Raw genomic sequence first — 15,098 nt, 5'->3', positions numbered from 1 at the left:
CAAAAATATCTTTGTAAGAATTACTACAGATTAGAAGCTATAGCAATTTCTATAGTGTGATGCAGTATTTTGAAGCAGAATTCAGTATATTAAAGCTAGCTAGGCCAATTAGAAAGTAGACCCTGAAGTTTCTCATACCAGTAATTGTGGGCAAATCTCTCTGGTTCAGTCTCAAGAAGGGGGTATCCCCATGCAAGGGAGGAATCTCCATACACACTCTGGGAAGGAGGGTTTTAGAAGACCTTGACCTTAGAAACTGGGGGCAAGCTTTTACAGTAGAATGTGACTTGGTTATCAGCAGGATGTCAGCTGTGGCAGTTCAGCAGCTTTAGATACATTATCAGTAGTAGCACTTGCTGGTTTCCTTTCTTGGTTCTTTTCCAGTTCTATCAGACCTTCACATCGCTGTTTAGGATGTTGAACTTCAGGGACTGATGAGTCAGACTTATTTCAGCGTTGTTCAATACTAAAAGCACCATGACACTCCTTTCTCCATTCACCCCTGCAAATAGGGAATTGCAAATATTTGCAAATAGGGAATTGTTCAAGTTATTTCACCCCCACTGCAGGCACAGCATCCTGATACAGAAATGGGACTGGGGTGTCACTCTCTCTGTCCTAGGGATACAGTGCCTCTCTGTCCAGGAGATCTGTGTTTCTGTGGGCACAACAGGAGCTCCCTCCTTTCTATCCATCCCACACCAGGAATGCACAGCCTTCAAAGGCTGCAGTGGCAGAGAAAGAAGGAGAAGGAGGCAAGGTGCGCAGCCCTGCACCAAAGGGACTTGGTGTAGTCAAGAGCCTGCAGCCCTGTGGCTTAGCTGGTGCCCACAGAGGCCTTCTCAGGAGGAATGCTCTCTCCTCTGCTGCTGGCAAGGCAGGGCAGAGCCAGGAGCCAAGCAAGAAGCTCCTGGTCTTACCTGCTGCTATTACATGTGGAGAAGTGGGTAAAGAGGGACATGCTTGCTCCCTTCAGCAAAACTCCACAAGAGCCAGACAGCATTGGGATTGTCCCCTCCCTGCCCCCTTGCCCTCCAGCCTAGTCCAGGAAGACAAAGCGAATTGCAAGAGCTCCCTCTTCCACTTTGGTCCTGTGCCAAAGAAGACACCGAAGAAGAACGAGAGTAGACAGCTGGACAGATTTATTAAGAACTGAAGTGATTTATCCCCTTTCATGTGCTCCACTGCCTGCCCCCGGCACCAGCAGGGAGAGGGCCATGGTACCAGACCAGGACCTGCTTCTTGGGCTCAGATTGTCACTGTCCAGGGAGCCGGGTCTCCCCTGGGGATTGTATCTGCCACAGGCCCTGCTGGGGCAGAGCCCGTCAGAATGTGCAGCGTCACCCCAGGACAACTACAGCATCCGTGTGCCTGAGTGCACCACTCCAATATCCTCACACACACATTCACCCACACCCTCTTCTTTCCCTGCAGCACAGCTGCCCACCTCACCCAGCCCAATGCCTGCAGGAGAGAGGTCTCCTGTGCCTCTGGGCAAGGTACCAGCTGCAGTTTGGGATGGCTGGGCAGCCTGCACGCTCTCAGGGCCCTGAGTGATGGGGAAGGAGAGGCATAGGCTTCAGCAGCAACTCCTTAAGCCACCATGCTCTGAGGAGACATCCCCCACAACTCTGGCCCCCCCTTGTGCTCAGCACCAGCAGCTGGAAGCCCTCTGAGGTCAAGGGCACGCAGTGGAGGTAGGGAAGGAAAACAGCAATGTGAGTACTAGCACAGAGAGGGAGGGGAGCGTCCCTGCCTGCCATCTGCACCTCCCAGCCCCTGGTGCCCTGCCCAGTGCCATGAGGCTCAAGGGTGGCTGTGGCCCTGGGCGAGCTGTGCCCGGCCAGCGTGGCGCTCCAGGGCCAGCTGCATGCTCCAGATGCTGAGGGGCCGCATGTAGGCCAGCGAGCGGTACACCTTCTTCTCCCGGTAGGCCTCCGGCGTCTGGAAAGCCATGCCCAGCCGCTCCCACACTGTCCGGTAGCAGCCCTCCGCCGTACGGAAGCCTTCCTCCACCATGCCCTGCACGAGAGGGAACAGCACCATCAGCACGCCCATGGAGCACACCCTGGTGAGCACAGCAGCAGCAGCAGCATCCTCCCTCCTCACCTCCTGGATCATGGTGGCAGCCAGGGAGTAGACCACGCCGACCCAGACCTCGTTGGACTGCACGCTGGAGGTGTCGGGCACGCCGTCAGGCCTCATGCCGTTCACGGCGCCCATGGTGCCGCCCGCGAAGCCCAGCACGTTCTTCTCAAAGATGGTCTTGAGCGCGCTGAGGACGTGGCTCTTGGGGAAAACCTGGGCGGACAGAGACGGGCTTGGTGCTCATGTGAACCCCTCAGGCTGGGGCTGGAGCGGGACTGAAATTCCCGTGAGGAAAAGGGCAACACAGCCCGCTGGGTCAACAGACACAAATGCCTACCTCAAACAATGACAGGAGGAAGTGAAATGTCTCTTTCTTCGAAAGGTTTAAAAAGCCCCCAAAATACTTTACAGAGACATGCTGAACCACATTCCACGTTGCTCAAGAGGACGTTGACAGTTCATCTAACGAGCTGATCTCCAGAAACAGCTTCTCACCCACAATCACGGGCCAAGCCCCTTCCCGATTGCTTGTGGGTTTGCTCTGGGGGCCTGGCCAACCACATCTGCTTTATTGCTGTCACTTGCAAGAGAGATAAGAGCCATGGGGCTCATCAGCACAGCACAGGGACATGCCAGACACTTATTGCCAGTCTGGTGACACCAGAGCCAGGGGAAGCAGAGGCTGGGATAACACCAGGCAGAACCTTGCCAGGGAAGGCTGGGCAGTCCAAAGCAAAAGCAGCAAATCCCTCCTCTCTATGCTCAAGCCAAGCATCCCTGCAGATATTTTTCCTCAGTGTGGCTCTGGAGATCAGCCAAGGGGGTGCTGTGGGAATCAGTGAAGGGCTGGAGTGCCCTTCTCTGGCAGAACCTTTTGGGCATACTCTCTTCAGGACTGGATCACACTGGATCACAGGCAGTTCTTACTTGTACTTTTCTGACTTGTTCACTGCTGACTTGTGCACCCACCAAGGCCACATCAATGAGCTCACAGACAGGAGTGATGCCAGCTAGGCAATGGAGCAAAATGCATGGAAAAAATCCATAAAATGTCATAGTAACGGAGAAGAGCAATTCACCAGTCCCACCTGCAGTCAGCTCAGAGCTCACCAGAGAGAAAGGACAAGTGCCACCTTCAGCAGCACAAGGCTGAGGCTGGGGAAAGGCAGGCCACATTCTGGACTGCACCACATCCACTGTTTCCTCCCCAAAAGGAACTGCAGGAGGGATTTACTGCAGGAGGGCTGGGCCAGACCCTGCCTGGAGCCCCAGGCACAGCCCCAGCCCCACACTGGATTAAACACAGGAGGGGGAATGAGCAGCCAAAGTCACCTGAAGCTCCCCTCTGAATTCCCAGCACACAGTGAAGTGGTTTGTCACCCTCCCAAAGACAAAGCCACTCTTCCCTTCACTCAGCTGAGGCCTTGGCCTCATGGCCAGCAGAAAGCTTTGCTGTGACAAGAGCCCATGGGCTATATATAACCCAATGGTTCTGCGCTGCCCCTCTCTCTTTCAGGTGTTGCAGCACCAGTGGCTGCTCTGAGCATCCCAGCAGACTTGAGGAGGCTGCAGCCAATTCTCCTCTTGCAACTGAAGAGCAACAACTTTCAGGACTTGGAATAAGCCATAGTCCCCTCTGATATTAATTTTGGACTTTTTAGGGCAGCAAATAACATGGAATGTTTCATACAATTTTTTCTACCATTTTTAAACAAATAGCACCTTGCCCACAGCAAACCCCACTGGGGCCAAAGCTAGCTGCAGGTACACATCCCTGCTTGCATGGCCTCTCCGTGAGAGGGTTCTGGTCTGAGATGGATTCCACTGCACCCATACAACAGCCTCCACTATGGTGTGCAGAGTGAGAGCAGGCAGGTGCCTGCCACACTAGCCCTAAAGTGTAACCCCCAACACATGTCAGCCCTGCTGCTGCTTCCCTCATGCCACAGGTCCCATCTTGCTACAACCACACCAGGCAGCCTCTTCTCTTACCTCAAACTCGCCTTGGTCGAGACCACAAGCTCCGAGAAACCACTGCCCAGCACATTGGTCTGACATGATGCTGATGGACGTGTCACTTCCACTGCTATCATAGTTGTAGTATTTTCCTAGAAAAGGCAGGAAACATTTTTAAAACAATAGATTAAGAAACTGGCTCATGTGAGCTGTCCCTACACACCTCCCTGTGTGGCAGGAGCACAGCTGCTTTCTCCACAAGACTTTTCTCCCTTTCCCACACCTATCCCTTCCTAGACACTTGCTCCTTCCCCTCCATTTGGAGGGGCAGCATCTCCCTTCCTTCCCCCCAGCTTGCAGGGAAGTATTGCCCCTTCCTTCCCCCATCCCCCACAAGGCTCCATGATCCAAGGAGGAGTCACTCCCTTCCAAGGGACACACGGATGGCCAGCTGAGTGTGGTTCCCCGCTGCTGAGCACCCACCATTCCAGAGCAGTCTCTCAAATGCCTCCTTGCCCTTGTTCAGGATGCCCAGGTATTTCTGCTGGATCTCAGTATCCCCAAGCACCTCTGCCATCTTGCACATCACGCAGACGGCAGCCAGCCACAATCCGCCGCAGTAGGCACTGCCAGAGGCAAACAAGAGGAGCATCAGCAATGTGGGACACCTCAAGGGTTCAGTGACAAATGGGATACAAGGGTCCAGCTCTGAGCTATGTCCCTTCCCCACAGCCCCCTTCTCCAACCCCCACCTGCCTCTCTTGCTCACCTGGCTCCGTGCACCACCCACGCGTCGTACGTCTGGTCAGCAAAGCCTCCGTTTTCAATGAGCCCGTCGTTATCAGTGTCAAACTTCAGCTCCGACTCCATCACAGCCTGTGGGAGAGGCAGGACATGGTCACGCAGTCCTCACATCCTGGAAGCTCCTCACGCTCTGCTCAGGAGCATCCATCCTCTCAGGAAGCGGCTTGGCTCCTGAAGTGGGAAGTGGGGAATGGTGATGGCCTATGGTCTGACGTCCCAGTACCTGGCACACTGGCCACATGTCCCGCAGGTACAGGGAGTCATGGGTCAGGTAGTAGTCACGGTACACCTGCAGCACAAACTTGAGGTTGAGGTCCTTCCAGTCAGCAGTGTCGTGCATCAGGTAGGCATTGACACGCTGCCATGGCTCGTCACCTAAGCCAGGACAGACCAGATGCAGCAGGACAGCAAGCAACAAACATCCCTCCTCCAACACAGGAGCAAGGACCCAAGGATGCTGTGGTCAAACAGCACTGAAATAATTTGTTGTACCCTGTGCCATCTCTAGCGAGAACAACCTTCCTGCTACTTCCCTCCATCTCCCTTGTAAAAGATCCATGCAGCACGGTCTTCATCACCACCCCACACCATCCAGCTTTCCATTCCCAGAAAATACAGAATCACACAATCATTTAAGTTGGAAAAGACTTCTCAGCACTGCTAAGTCCACCACTGAACCACATCTCTAAGTGCCACATCTACACTTTTAAATACACCACAGATGGTGGCACCACAACTTCCCAGGCAGCCAGTTCCAATGCTTGACCACAAAAAACAGTGTATTTCATGCACCATACCCATTTCTGACAGCTTGGCACCCCCTCTGCTCCCCCACAGGCCCAACAGACCCCTCACCTGGGTCTCCAATGTCATGTGGCACCACATTTTTCATTTTCACCTGGGCTGTCTGACCACACATCAGGTACTGCCGGGGCTGGACATCCTCGTTCACCACAGTGACAGCTGCAGAGGACACAAAGCACGACAAGTAAGAAGGGCAGCAGAAATGGCTGCAGAAAGGTCCAAGCATAAGCACACGCATAGCCGCCAGCACCAGCATGCCAGGCTGCCCTTTGGAGCTCCAAGATCACAGCCCTCTGCAAAGGGCTGAGGGGACAGGCTGCTCTCCATCCCCCACTCAGCAGGGAACACGCAACTGTCACTACCCCATAAAGGGAAGGCTGGGAAGGGCATCCAGTGGGCTCAGCCCTACCAGAGCCCAGCAAAGGGCTGTGCTCCACACCCCTACTTAGGCCACCACCAAGCAGCCACCAAACAGCCAGAGCACTGGGGGTCTGCAAACAGCTCCATGTCTGCTCTGCAAGAGGCAAGGACAGAGCTGGAAAGACCAGGGGCGCCCCCAGGGCAGGCAGAACCAACTGGCCACCCCCAGCATGGCAAGAAGGCATCCCCAGTGCTGGGCACAGAGCTGCTGGAGCAGCAACATTCCAGGGCTGCAAGTGATGGGCACAGCAGAGCGGCTGCAGGGGGATGCTGGCTCCAAAGCACACATCTCTGCAGCAGCAGCTGTACCCAAGGCTCTGTCTCTTCCCCAGGTGAAGGCCTGAGCAGGCAGCAAGGCAGGGCTCTGGGGACACTCACCAATGTCATACTGCAGGCTGATCTGCAGCTTGGGCCACAGCATGATGAGAGCGAAGGAGGCGTAGAAATGGACATCGTAGGTGTTGTACATCCGGTACTCCTGGCCTGGCAGGACAGGGCAAGTGGTGAGGGAAAGGAGACTGCCATGGGCAGGGGACAAGGGGCAAAGCTCCTCCCTCCATGGGCCCCTGGACAGGGGCATCTTTCCCAGCACAGGCAGGGGCTCCCATTCCAAGAGGGTTTCATTCTCTACACAGAGCACCAGGCACGTGGGGAACACTCCATGCCTATCCATCAGGGCTGAAAGGGCTTTTCCTGGGAATAGCACTGCCCCCTACCCACTGGAGTGTGAAAAACATCCCCATGGCAGGTTCAAAACACATGGCTACAGTAATGGGAGGGCTTGAGGCTGGAGAATGCCTCACATCCTTGTGAGTTACCTTCCAAATAAGCAAACCTTCCGTACTCCCGCAGGACTGGAAGGAGGTGGGACAGCCCCGCCCCTGCCGGCCCCTGCAGCTCCTCGGCACAGCAATCAGGGGGCACCTCCATCCAGATGGTCCCTCCATCCGTCAAGAAGTAGAGCTCATTAAACAGGGCTGACTTGTACCAGGGAGGCAGCTGGCTGTGGGAAAGAGGGAAGCTCAGCCTCAGAGGCCGAGGTGGTGATGCTCCTGTGGCAGCCAGGCCCAGGAGGCCACGGGGAAGGTGGTCCCATCTGCCCTACCTGTCCTCCAGGATGGGATTCTGCCATGCTTCGATCTTCCTCTCCCACTCTTCATAGTGTGTCAGGGCGTAGTGGGACAGGGCAGGAGCAGCATCACCGTCGCCGCCAAAAAACCGGGTGTACCGCCTGCCAAGGGAGGGTTTGGTCAGCACCCATGGGCTCCACCTGGGAAACCCCCACGGACACCACAGAGGGACACTGGACTGAAGAGAACAGCAGAACTCAGCTGCTACTGCAGGGACACTGGGAGCAGAGCTGGACACAGGCTCCTCTCCCTGAGGTGACGAGGCCACAGCCGCCAGGTGTGGGTGGCAAAAGGTCCCCTCATAGCACACAAGTGAGGGAGGAGGGAAAACAGGGCTCTGGGGGCATGAGCCAAACACCAGTGGAGAGAACCCACCTACCTGAGGTGCAGCTTCTCCTTGGAGCCAAAGTGAACACAGGGCATGTCCCAAGCCAGGGCTAACTCCAGCGTCTTGTGCCCATGGGCAGGCACACTACAGCTGGCACACACTGCTGCTGCTGTCACCTCTCCCTTCTCTGTCGGCCTGCTTTTACCTGCCAGGAAAAATTAAGATATTCTTAAGCAACCACGGAAGACCAAAGGGAGGGTAACTGAAGTTGACACACACCTTGAGGGAGATGAGAGTGGGCAAACCAAAGCTCCTGTATAACCTGGGAGGTACAGCCTAGGGTTTTAAGGGATGATGTTGCCGCAGGGAAAAAAAACACTTCCATGGGAGGAGTGGTTAAAAGGATTCAGTCATCCAAGAACAGGAACAGAACAGGCAGGAAAAGCCACCAGGCATGAATGGAAGCTACAGAGTATCCCATGACTCTGTATCTGCACTGCAGTCAGAGACACTGTGACTTTCTAGGGACAGTCATTGTTTCCAGCTTTTCGCAGGGCGTTTGAGCCACCCTGGTATTTAAGAAAAGCCCTTAGGTGGCTGGATAATTATATGCTGGTTCTGACATGTGTACAAGGTAAACTCATTAGAGCAACATAAGCACAGATCCTGACTATGATAATGTCTGGCATGCATGAAGAAAAACCACATCTCAATAGCCTGGAGAGCTCTGAGTGCATCTAGGCAGGAAGCTTTTTTTTCTGGAAAAAATTACATAGTAAACGACTCAGTGACATAATTTAAGCCTCAAGAAAACTTGCAATGACCTAGCATCACTAGTTTGTCGGCATCATCCTTGTTTAAAAACTGACAGACATTAGGGAAATGGTCACCTTTTATGGCAATAGCAGGTGAGTACCAAAGGCTGGAGATGCCACCCTGCTTCAAGGCTCCTCCCAAGGGAGTGAGCAGAGACCTGAGGATGGATGCAGAATGATCAGAAGAATAACAGAGACGTTCAGAGAACTGTTACAGTAGGAAGAGGACAGACAGTGACTGCAGCATTAAACCCCAAGCACTGTTAAACACTGGCAGTAACAATTCTGACAAGACACAGCTCATTTATCTGGAAACAGGATATGAAGGGAAGGGGGCTGGGCAGCACGCTGGCTTCCTAGCAGAAATCTCAATTCAGTGTGCAACCACACACAGAATAATGAGATACTGGCACGTGTAAGCAATACCCAAGAACAGCCCCAAGGTGGAATGAACAACTTTTGGAGAACCACAGCAAGGACAAGCAATAGGAAGTTTGGATACAGCCTAAATTTGGGAACAAGCCACAGCATCCTGGGGAGATTCTGAAGAGCCAAGGAGGCTGGAGGAAAGAGCTCTGCCCTGGCTTGGGTGCCTACAAGCAGCACGGCCACCCACTTGTCCGGCTCCCCTGCACCTGTCCCACAGAGGAGGGAGGCACTCACCAGGGGGTGAATCCAGCCTGCCATCCTGCAGGAGGTCCTGCCACACCTCTCTACCCAATCCCATGGGATTGAATGCCGTCACATGGGTGACTCCAGTGCCAGCCTGAACAAGGGAAGAGCATCATCAGGGGCTGCTCCTTTGGAGGAGAACATTCATGCTCACCCCTCCCCAGTACCACCAGCAGGACATGACACTCACTTCTCATGGGCTGCACAGCAACTCTCAACTTGTTGCTTCAGACGCTCTCCTGACACCATCCCCAAAGAGGGTGCCCTCAGAGAAGTCATGTCCCCTTTCCTGGTGTCAGGCAAGCCTTGAGGACTGCTGCCAACCCCAAGCCCTTGCACTGCCATCCTCTGCCAGCTGCCTGCAGGCAACTCCCCGGCACGCTGCACAAGCTCCCCAGCAGGAGCCCCAGCAGCAGGGCCAGCCCTTTACCTTTTCCCGGGCAGAGATGGCCAGGGTGAAGGGGTTCACGGGCGGGCAGTGGTGCAGCAGGACCCCAGCAACGCGCTGGCCATCCTTGTGGAAGGTGAAGGGCTCGTTCCAGTGCCCGCCGCTCGCGGCCTCCTTCGCTCCCGGGCCGTTCTGCAGGCTGAACATGATGGACACCTCCACGTCCTCATCCCTGCCGTTCTCCACCTCCCAGATGAACACTCCCACTGGCAAGCTGGAGTCCTGGCAGAGACGCACAATGCTGTCTCCAGGGCTGCTGCTCCACAGGCAGCTTCCCTAGCACCCTTTCCCCTGCTGGGGACACCACTTGCAGCGGCAGCAAGAGCACCGGCAATGATAACTTGGACTTGGAGTCTCTTGCCAAGCAGAGGAGCAGCAGCAGGAGCTGCGGAATTTGGGAGGCAGGCAAGACAAAATTGCAAAGAGGAGCAGCCCTGGGCTGGCAAGCAGCACGCCGGGCAGCAGAGGGACAGAAAGAGGCCTTTAGGGCTGAGCCTGGCATCTCACACTCACCTGCTGGGCAGGCTGATCCAGGCTCACGTGCTGCTGCAATGCCGGGGTAAGAGGAAGGTCAGACGTGTCCCAGCACAGCTGCCACCCTGGCCTGGGGCTGGCAGCCGGCACGGGCAGTGCTGAGCCATCCCTTGCTGCAGTGCCGAGCTCTGGCACGGCTGCAGGGCTGCCCCCGCCCGCAGAGCTGCTGAGAGCGGCCGTGGGGAAACTCAGGGAAAGCGGCGAGCAAGGAGCTCCACCCTCGGGAGCGGGGAAATGCTGGGAAAGCGGCAAGCAAGGAGCTCTGCCCTCGGGAGCAGGGAAACGCTGGGAAAGGTGCTAACAAGCAGCTCTGCCCTCGGGGATGCCGTCCTCACCTTACCTTATAGTCATGGGGGATGACGGGTGAGACCTGTCGGCAGGTGAGCACCACCTGCTGTCCCGGCAGCTCATAGACGAACCAGGCACGGGGGTACAGGGCGTGGTAAAAGGCGTAGTGGCCGCAGTAGCCCCAGTTCCAGCCCTGCAGGCTGCTGGGTCTCTCCACGGACAAGACCTGCTGGTAAATGGTCTGCCCCTTGCACCGCAGGCACACTGTGAACTGTGGAGGAGGAGAGTAATGCAGGGGTGAGAGGAGCCCCGTGGCAGATGTCCCAAACCCAGGCTGTTGAAGTGACTGTCACTCCCCTCACACACCATACCTGGTTGGCAATGACCGTTTCATAGTGGTAAAGGCCAGGGTTCAGCTGCCAGCGGCAGAACTCTCCCCGCCAGCCACGGGTGATGGTGCCTCCCCCGATCCCGCCCAGCGGGCACCCTGGCAAAGACACCAAGAGTTAGCAACCCCATTCCTCCCCCAGGTGGCACTTGGCTCAAGAACTCTCCCCCTGCATCTCTGCAGGGCAGAGCCACTCAGTATTGCCCAAATCGCAAAAGCTCCTTGATTCACTCATTCCATCTAGCACCCTAACTGCCCCGTGTGAACCCCTGCCCACCCCAGTGCCCAGAGTGGATGGAGGCTGACCATAGATCTGCTGCAGAGGAACAGCACACAAGAGGTCAATGAAGGCCTTTTTCTTCTCTATCCGGGTCTTCTTGACCCACCACCTGAAGTACCTGCGAGGGAAAGAGAGTATTGAAGAAGTGAGGAGCAGGCAACACTATCCCTTCATTGTCACCAGGCAGGATGAGCACAAGTTGAGCTTTCCCTCCTTTCAGAGGTGTACAAGGGGAACCTGTGCCCCATGCATGGGGCACAAGGGGTGATAAGGCTCTATCACCCATCTGCAGCATGCATTACTCAGCAAGCACAAGCGGGCAGAGTTCACACAGCTCAGGAATGACTGCAAGGGCAACTCAAGAGCAGGACTCCCAGCTCATGTAGCACAGGCTTTCCCAGATGTTCATGGAGAAGTGGGAATGCACACCAGGGCCACCACCACCCCCATGCCTGGTACAGTGTCCTGCTAAGGAAGGCCTGCAAGTAGAGGTGCAAGCCCAGAGGAGACACACACTGCCCCAGGGATACGAGCCTTGCTCTTCTACCTCCACTCCATTGCCACATATTACCACTTCATCAGGGGCAGAGGGCACAGGGCAGCCCTGCCCTGGAAGTGGTGATGGTTGCTGTCTGCAGCTGGCAGGATCCTGGGGACTGGCCTCCATCCACACACCAGCTGCACAGACCAGCACTGCCCATCAGATAATTTCTCACCCAAAGGTCTGGGAATCAAGACACCCAAACAGGGGCACACTTGCAGCTGGGTGTGCCAGCACCACTGCAGGCAAGAGGAGCAGGGCTGGGGTCCGAGTCAATGCTTGTAAAGTACTGGCTTTGGCTAATAAACTGCCCCAAGTTAAGCCTCCTGTACAATCACAATTAGCACATGGAAACCAGCTGCCAGACCAGAAGCTGCTGAACCTTGCCCAGCAAGCAGTCAGGTAAGACCTAGCTGGCAGCTCCATGGCTCTGGGTGCCAGGTGGGCAGGGGACACACAGGAGCCCCCACCATGAGCAGTGTCCCAGAGCTACCTGCAGACGTCCATTCCATATTGCTAAGCAGAAAACCAGCCCAGCCAGGAGCACACAGCCTGTCCTGCCCCCGGTTGCACAGGCTGCAGAGCACAAGCAATGGGCAATGAGCAATAATTCCCTGGGGACATGCACACCCAGGAGCAAGGGGGAGAGGCTCTCCCATGACACCTCTACTACCCTTCCCAAACTGAAACAACCCACAGTTGACTTTTTGGCTGCTCATTGGGCATTCACCTTTATTCAACAGTATCTAAGGTCCCCAAATCCCTCTCAGGGTGAGATTTTCCAGGCTGCAATCGCACAGGACCTAGCTGCAGCCTGCTTTCCACTCCTACAGACGCAGCTTTGTGTTTGACTGTCTGTGGATGTTTTGCTTACAGGGGTTCAGGGCATGATGAGAACCAGCCTGTCCTGCTTGACTGCCCTGAACCAGGGCCTGCCACTATCTTCCAGCTGTATCTGCTGCAACTGCTCTTCTCCAGACAGGACAGTCCCAGCCTTACCCCGCCAAGGCGAGGTTTTGGCAGTGCTCTCTCTCTCAAGGAAATGATTATTATTCTTTTTCAACCCAGCGTCAGGAACCAACCCAGCTGCTTCCCCAGCAGGCTTCTGGCAACAGGAAATAAGGTGCCCAGGCAAAGTGGCTGCAGCATAGCCTAGCAGGGCATCCTGACTTCTTTGGAAAGGAGGCAGGAGATGGGTTTCAGGAAGCAGTTTTTACAGGAGAACACAGTAGAAAAGCTTTGGGATTTATTGCCACTGCCAAAGTCATTTTATCATCTCAATATGCAAACTCTTCTCCTGCCAGCTTCTCCCAAAATCACACAAGCCAGGAGGAGAAGCCCAGTGGTCAATGCCCAATTGCTGGCTATTAACAGCTCTGCCAGGGCTGAAGAATAACAAGGAGAAAGATTTTGTGTTCTGTAGCACCAAAAGCCCTGCCAGGGCTGGAGGGCATTTCTTCTCCTTCAAATTGGCAGAGGAGTTAAAACCTAGCTGAACATCACCCAGCTGATCTGGATTCATGGCGTGACCCCTCTCGGGACACATGAGCCACCTCTGTGGAAACCTACCTGCAGCTCTTCTCATGCCTCACCAGCCCCAGCTGAGCCCTCTGCACAGCCCTTTCTTTTCAGACACATGTCCCCTGACAAGCCCTGATTAACAAAAAAATCCTGCATCAGGGCTGTCCACATCCCCAGCCACGTCACCTGCACCTAGCACTGGTGCTGCAGAAGAGGGCACCCTTCATCATGTTTAATTCAGCGCAACAGCGTCAACCCAGGATGCTGTGGCTCCTCTGCTGAGCTTCTCTGGACCTCCTGAGCCCAAGCAGTGACGCCAAGGTGCTCCCAGTGGCTACAAGCACCTGCACCAGGTGACTTTGCACTCAGTGCACCAAGCCATGACAAGTTTTGAGAACATCCCTGGCACAGGAGTCACTCAGGAAAGGGCAGGCCAATCTGCAGGGCTTCACAGATCCCTGTACCATGACACAGAACTGAACTCCAGGTTTCTCTTGCAGCACCAGCACCCAGGTTTCCTTGAGCTGGCTACCCCAGCCAGGCAGATGCTGAGATGCCCACTGATGCCTGGAGCATGCAGCTTCCCATATATCCTCACATTCCTGAATGGGCTGCCCTTTCAGCCAACAACATTGGCCTTGGGGTTTAAATCAAAACCACGCAGGTTGTCTCCTCTGCTCTTGTGGATGGAATCTCCTCACGAGGAAGCTCTTGCCATGGCAAAAGTACTTTTAGAAAACAACCAAATTACCTCCTAAACTTGAACAGAAGAGGCAGTAGTTTGACTTCAATCTTCTTGCTTTTTTCCTAGGACTGATACAAGGCTCTTCCAGACTTCAATGCGAACAAGGCCAGGATCACCTCTCCTCCCTGCTCACCCCACCAGAACTTCACGCTTTCCCACATGCTCAGCTCATCCCAATCTGCTGCAGCAGCTTTTCTAGCAGCCTTTATTTATCTCCAGTGCATGACCCATGCCCTCCTTCCTGGGTGCCCAGGCTCACACCGGGGCGTCTCAGGTCAGACCAGCAGGCTATGCACCCCAAAGCAATCCAGAATCTGCCTTTTCATCCAGCTTTGCAGGAACCAGCTTGGCAAGTAGCAGCCTCCAAGGACACCAGCAGAAAATGGAGGCAGGAGTCATAAATCCAGCACAAGGAAATAAGCGATGCCGTGGCAGGTCCCCGCGTTCAGCCTGGCGGGGGCACAAACACTGCCAGCACCCGGACTCCGGCGTTAAAGACTAAAACGACACTCTGGCTTTCCAGGCGTGCTCCCCGTCGTTACCTCCCGCTCACCCCGACGCAAAGCCCGGAGAGGTGCCCCGCTCCCGAACCTGCCACGGCACACAGCGTTCCAAACCCCTCCCAGATGGCCACAGTTTAACCTCCAGCTGCCAGCAAAGGGGACTGTGCCGGGGAGGATGCGGCAGCGATGAGCCCCAGGGGTGGGAATTGGGCGTCCCCATTCCCAAACGATGTCCCCAATCCTCCCAGCTCCCCCCTTTCTGAGGAGCCCAATGGCTGGGCGCTGCCCCTTCAGCACCAATTGCTCCCGGCGCCGGCGCCAGGAAGGCTGGAGAGTGCCGGCGCCTCGGGGCAGGAGGAGGGCGGCTCCCGCCAGCCCGGGGCCTTCCGTGATCCGCCGGACTCTGCCTCTCCGTACACCGGGACATCTCCGGCGCCTGCCCGGGGCGAGGCCCCCGCGGCACCGAGCGGCTCCAGCACAACGCCGTGTCCCCTCGCGGGACGCCCTCCCTCGTCCCGGTGCGTTCCCGGCCCCCTCCATCCCCCGCCGTACCGCAAGCCGAGGCCGACGTGCCGCAGGACATCGCGGAGCGGCACGTCCCCGGCGCCATAGGGCTGCCGCAGCTCCTCGAAGCTGTGCGCCAGGCAGACGCGCCAGCCGTCCGCCGCCACGCCGCGGCCCTGCGCTGCCCCCTCGTAGCGCCGCATCAGCGGCCACTCCACCGTCTCCGCCGCCGCCATCGCCGCCCCCCGCCCCGTGCGCGCCCTCTTCTTCACCGCCCCGCCCCGCCCCGCCCGCGCCCCCGGGGCACGGCGGAAGCACGGACCCGCCCC

General features: G+C 56.1%; 1 protein-coding gene across 1 annotated transcript; it reads right to left on the bottom strand.

The window, feature by feature from the left end:
• Window positions 1–1,120: 1,120 nt before the first annotated feature.
• GBA2 (glucosylceramidase beta 2) lies at window positions 1,121–15,051 on the bottom strand. Its single transcript, XM_005496500.4, has 17 exons — window positions 14,818–15,051; window positions 10,982–11,073; window positions 10,659–10,774; window positions 10,340–10,558; window positions 9,448–9,687; window positions 9,009–9,111; window positions 7,582–7,735; window positions 7,178–7,303; window positions 6,891–7,075; window positions 6,451–6,555; window positions 5,704–5,811; window positions 5,072–5,223; window positions 4,814–4,920; window positions 4,528–4,670; window positions 4,081–4,196; window positions 2,110–2,301; window positions 1,121–2,022 (listed from the first exon to the last, which is right to left on the bottom strand). Exons 1-17 carry the CDS (start codon window positions 15,003–15,005, stop codon window positions 1,807–1,809), a joined length of 2,562 nt encoding a protein of 853 aa, XP_005496557.2. The 5' UTR covers window positions 15,006–15,051; the 3' UTR covers window positions 1,121–1,806.
• Window positions 15,052–15,098: the final 47 nt, after the last annotated feature.

Source organism: Zonotrichia albicollis, chromosome Z, assembly GCF_047830755.1.
Source record: "Zonotrichia albicollis isolate bZonAlb1 chromosome Z, bZonAlb1.hap1, whole genome shotgun sequence".
Taxonomy (NCBI): domain Eukaryota; kingdom Metazoa; phylum Chordata; class Aves; order Passeriformes; family Passerellidae; genus Zonotrichia; species Zonotrichia albicollis.
This window is presented reverse-complemented; position numbering and strand designations above follow the sequence as displayed.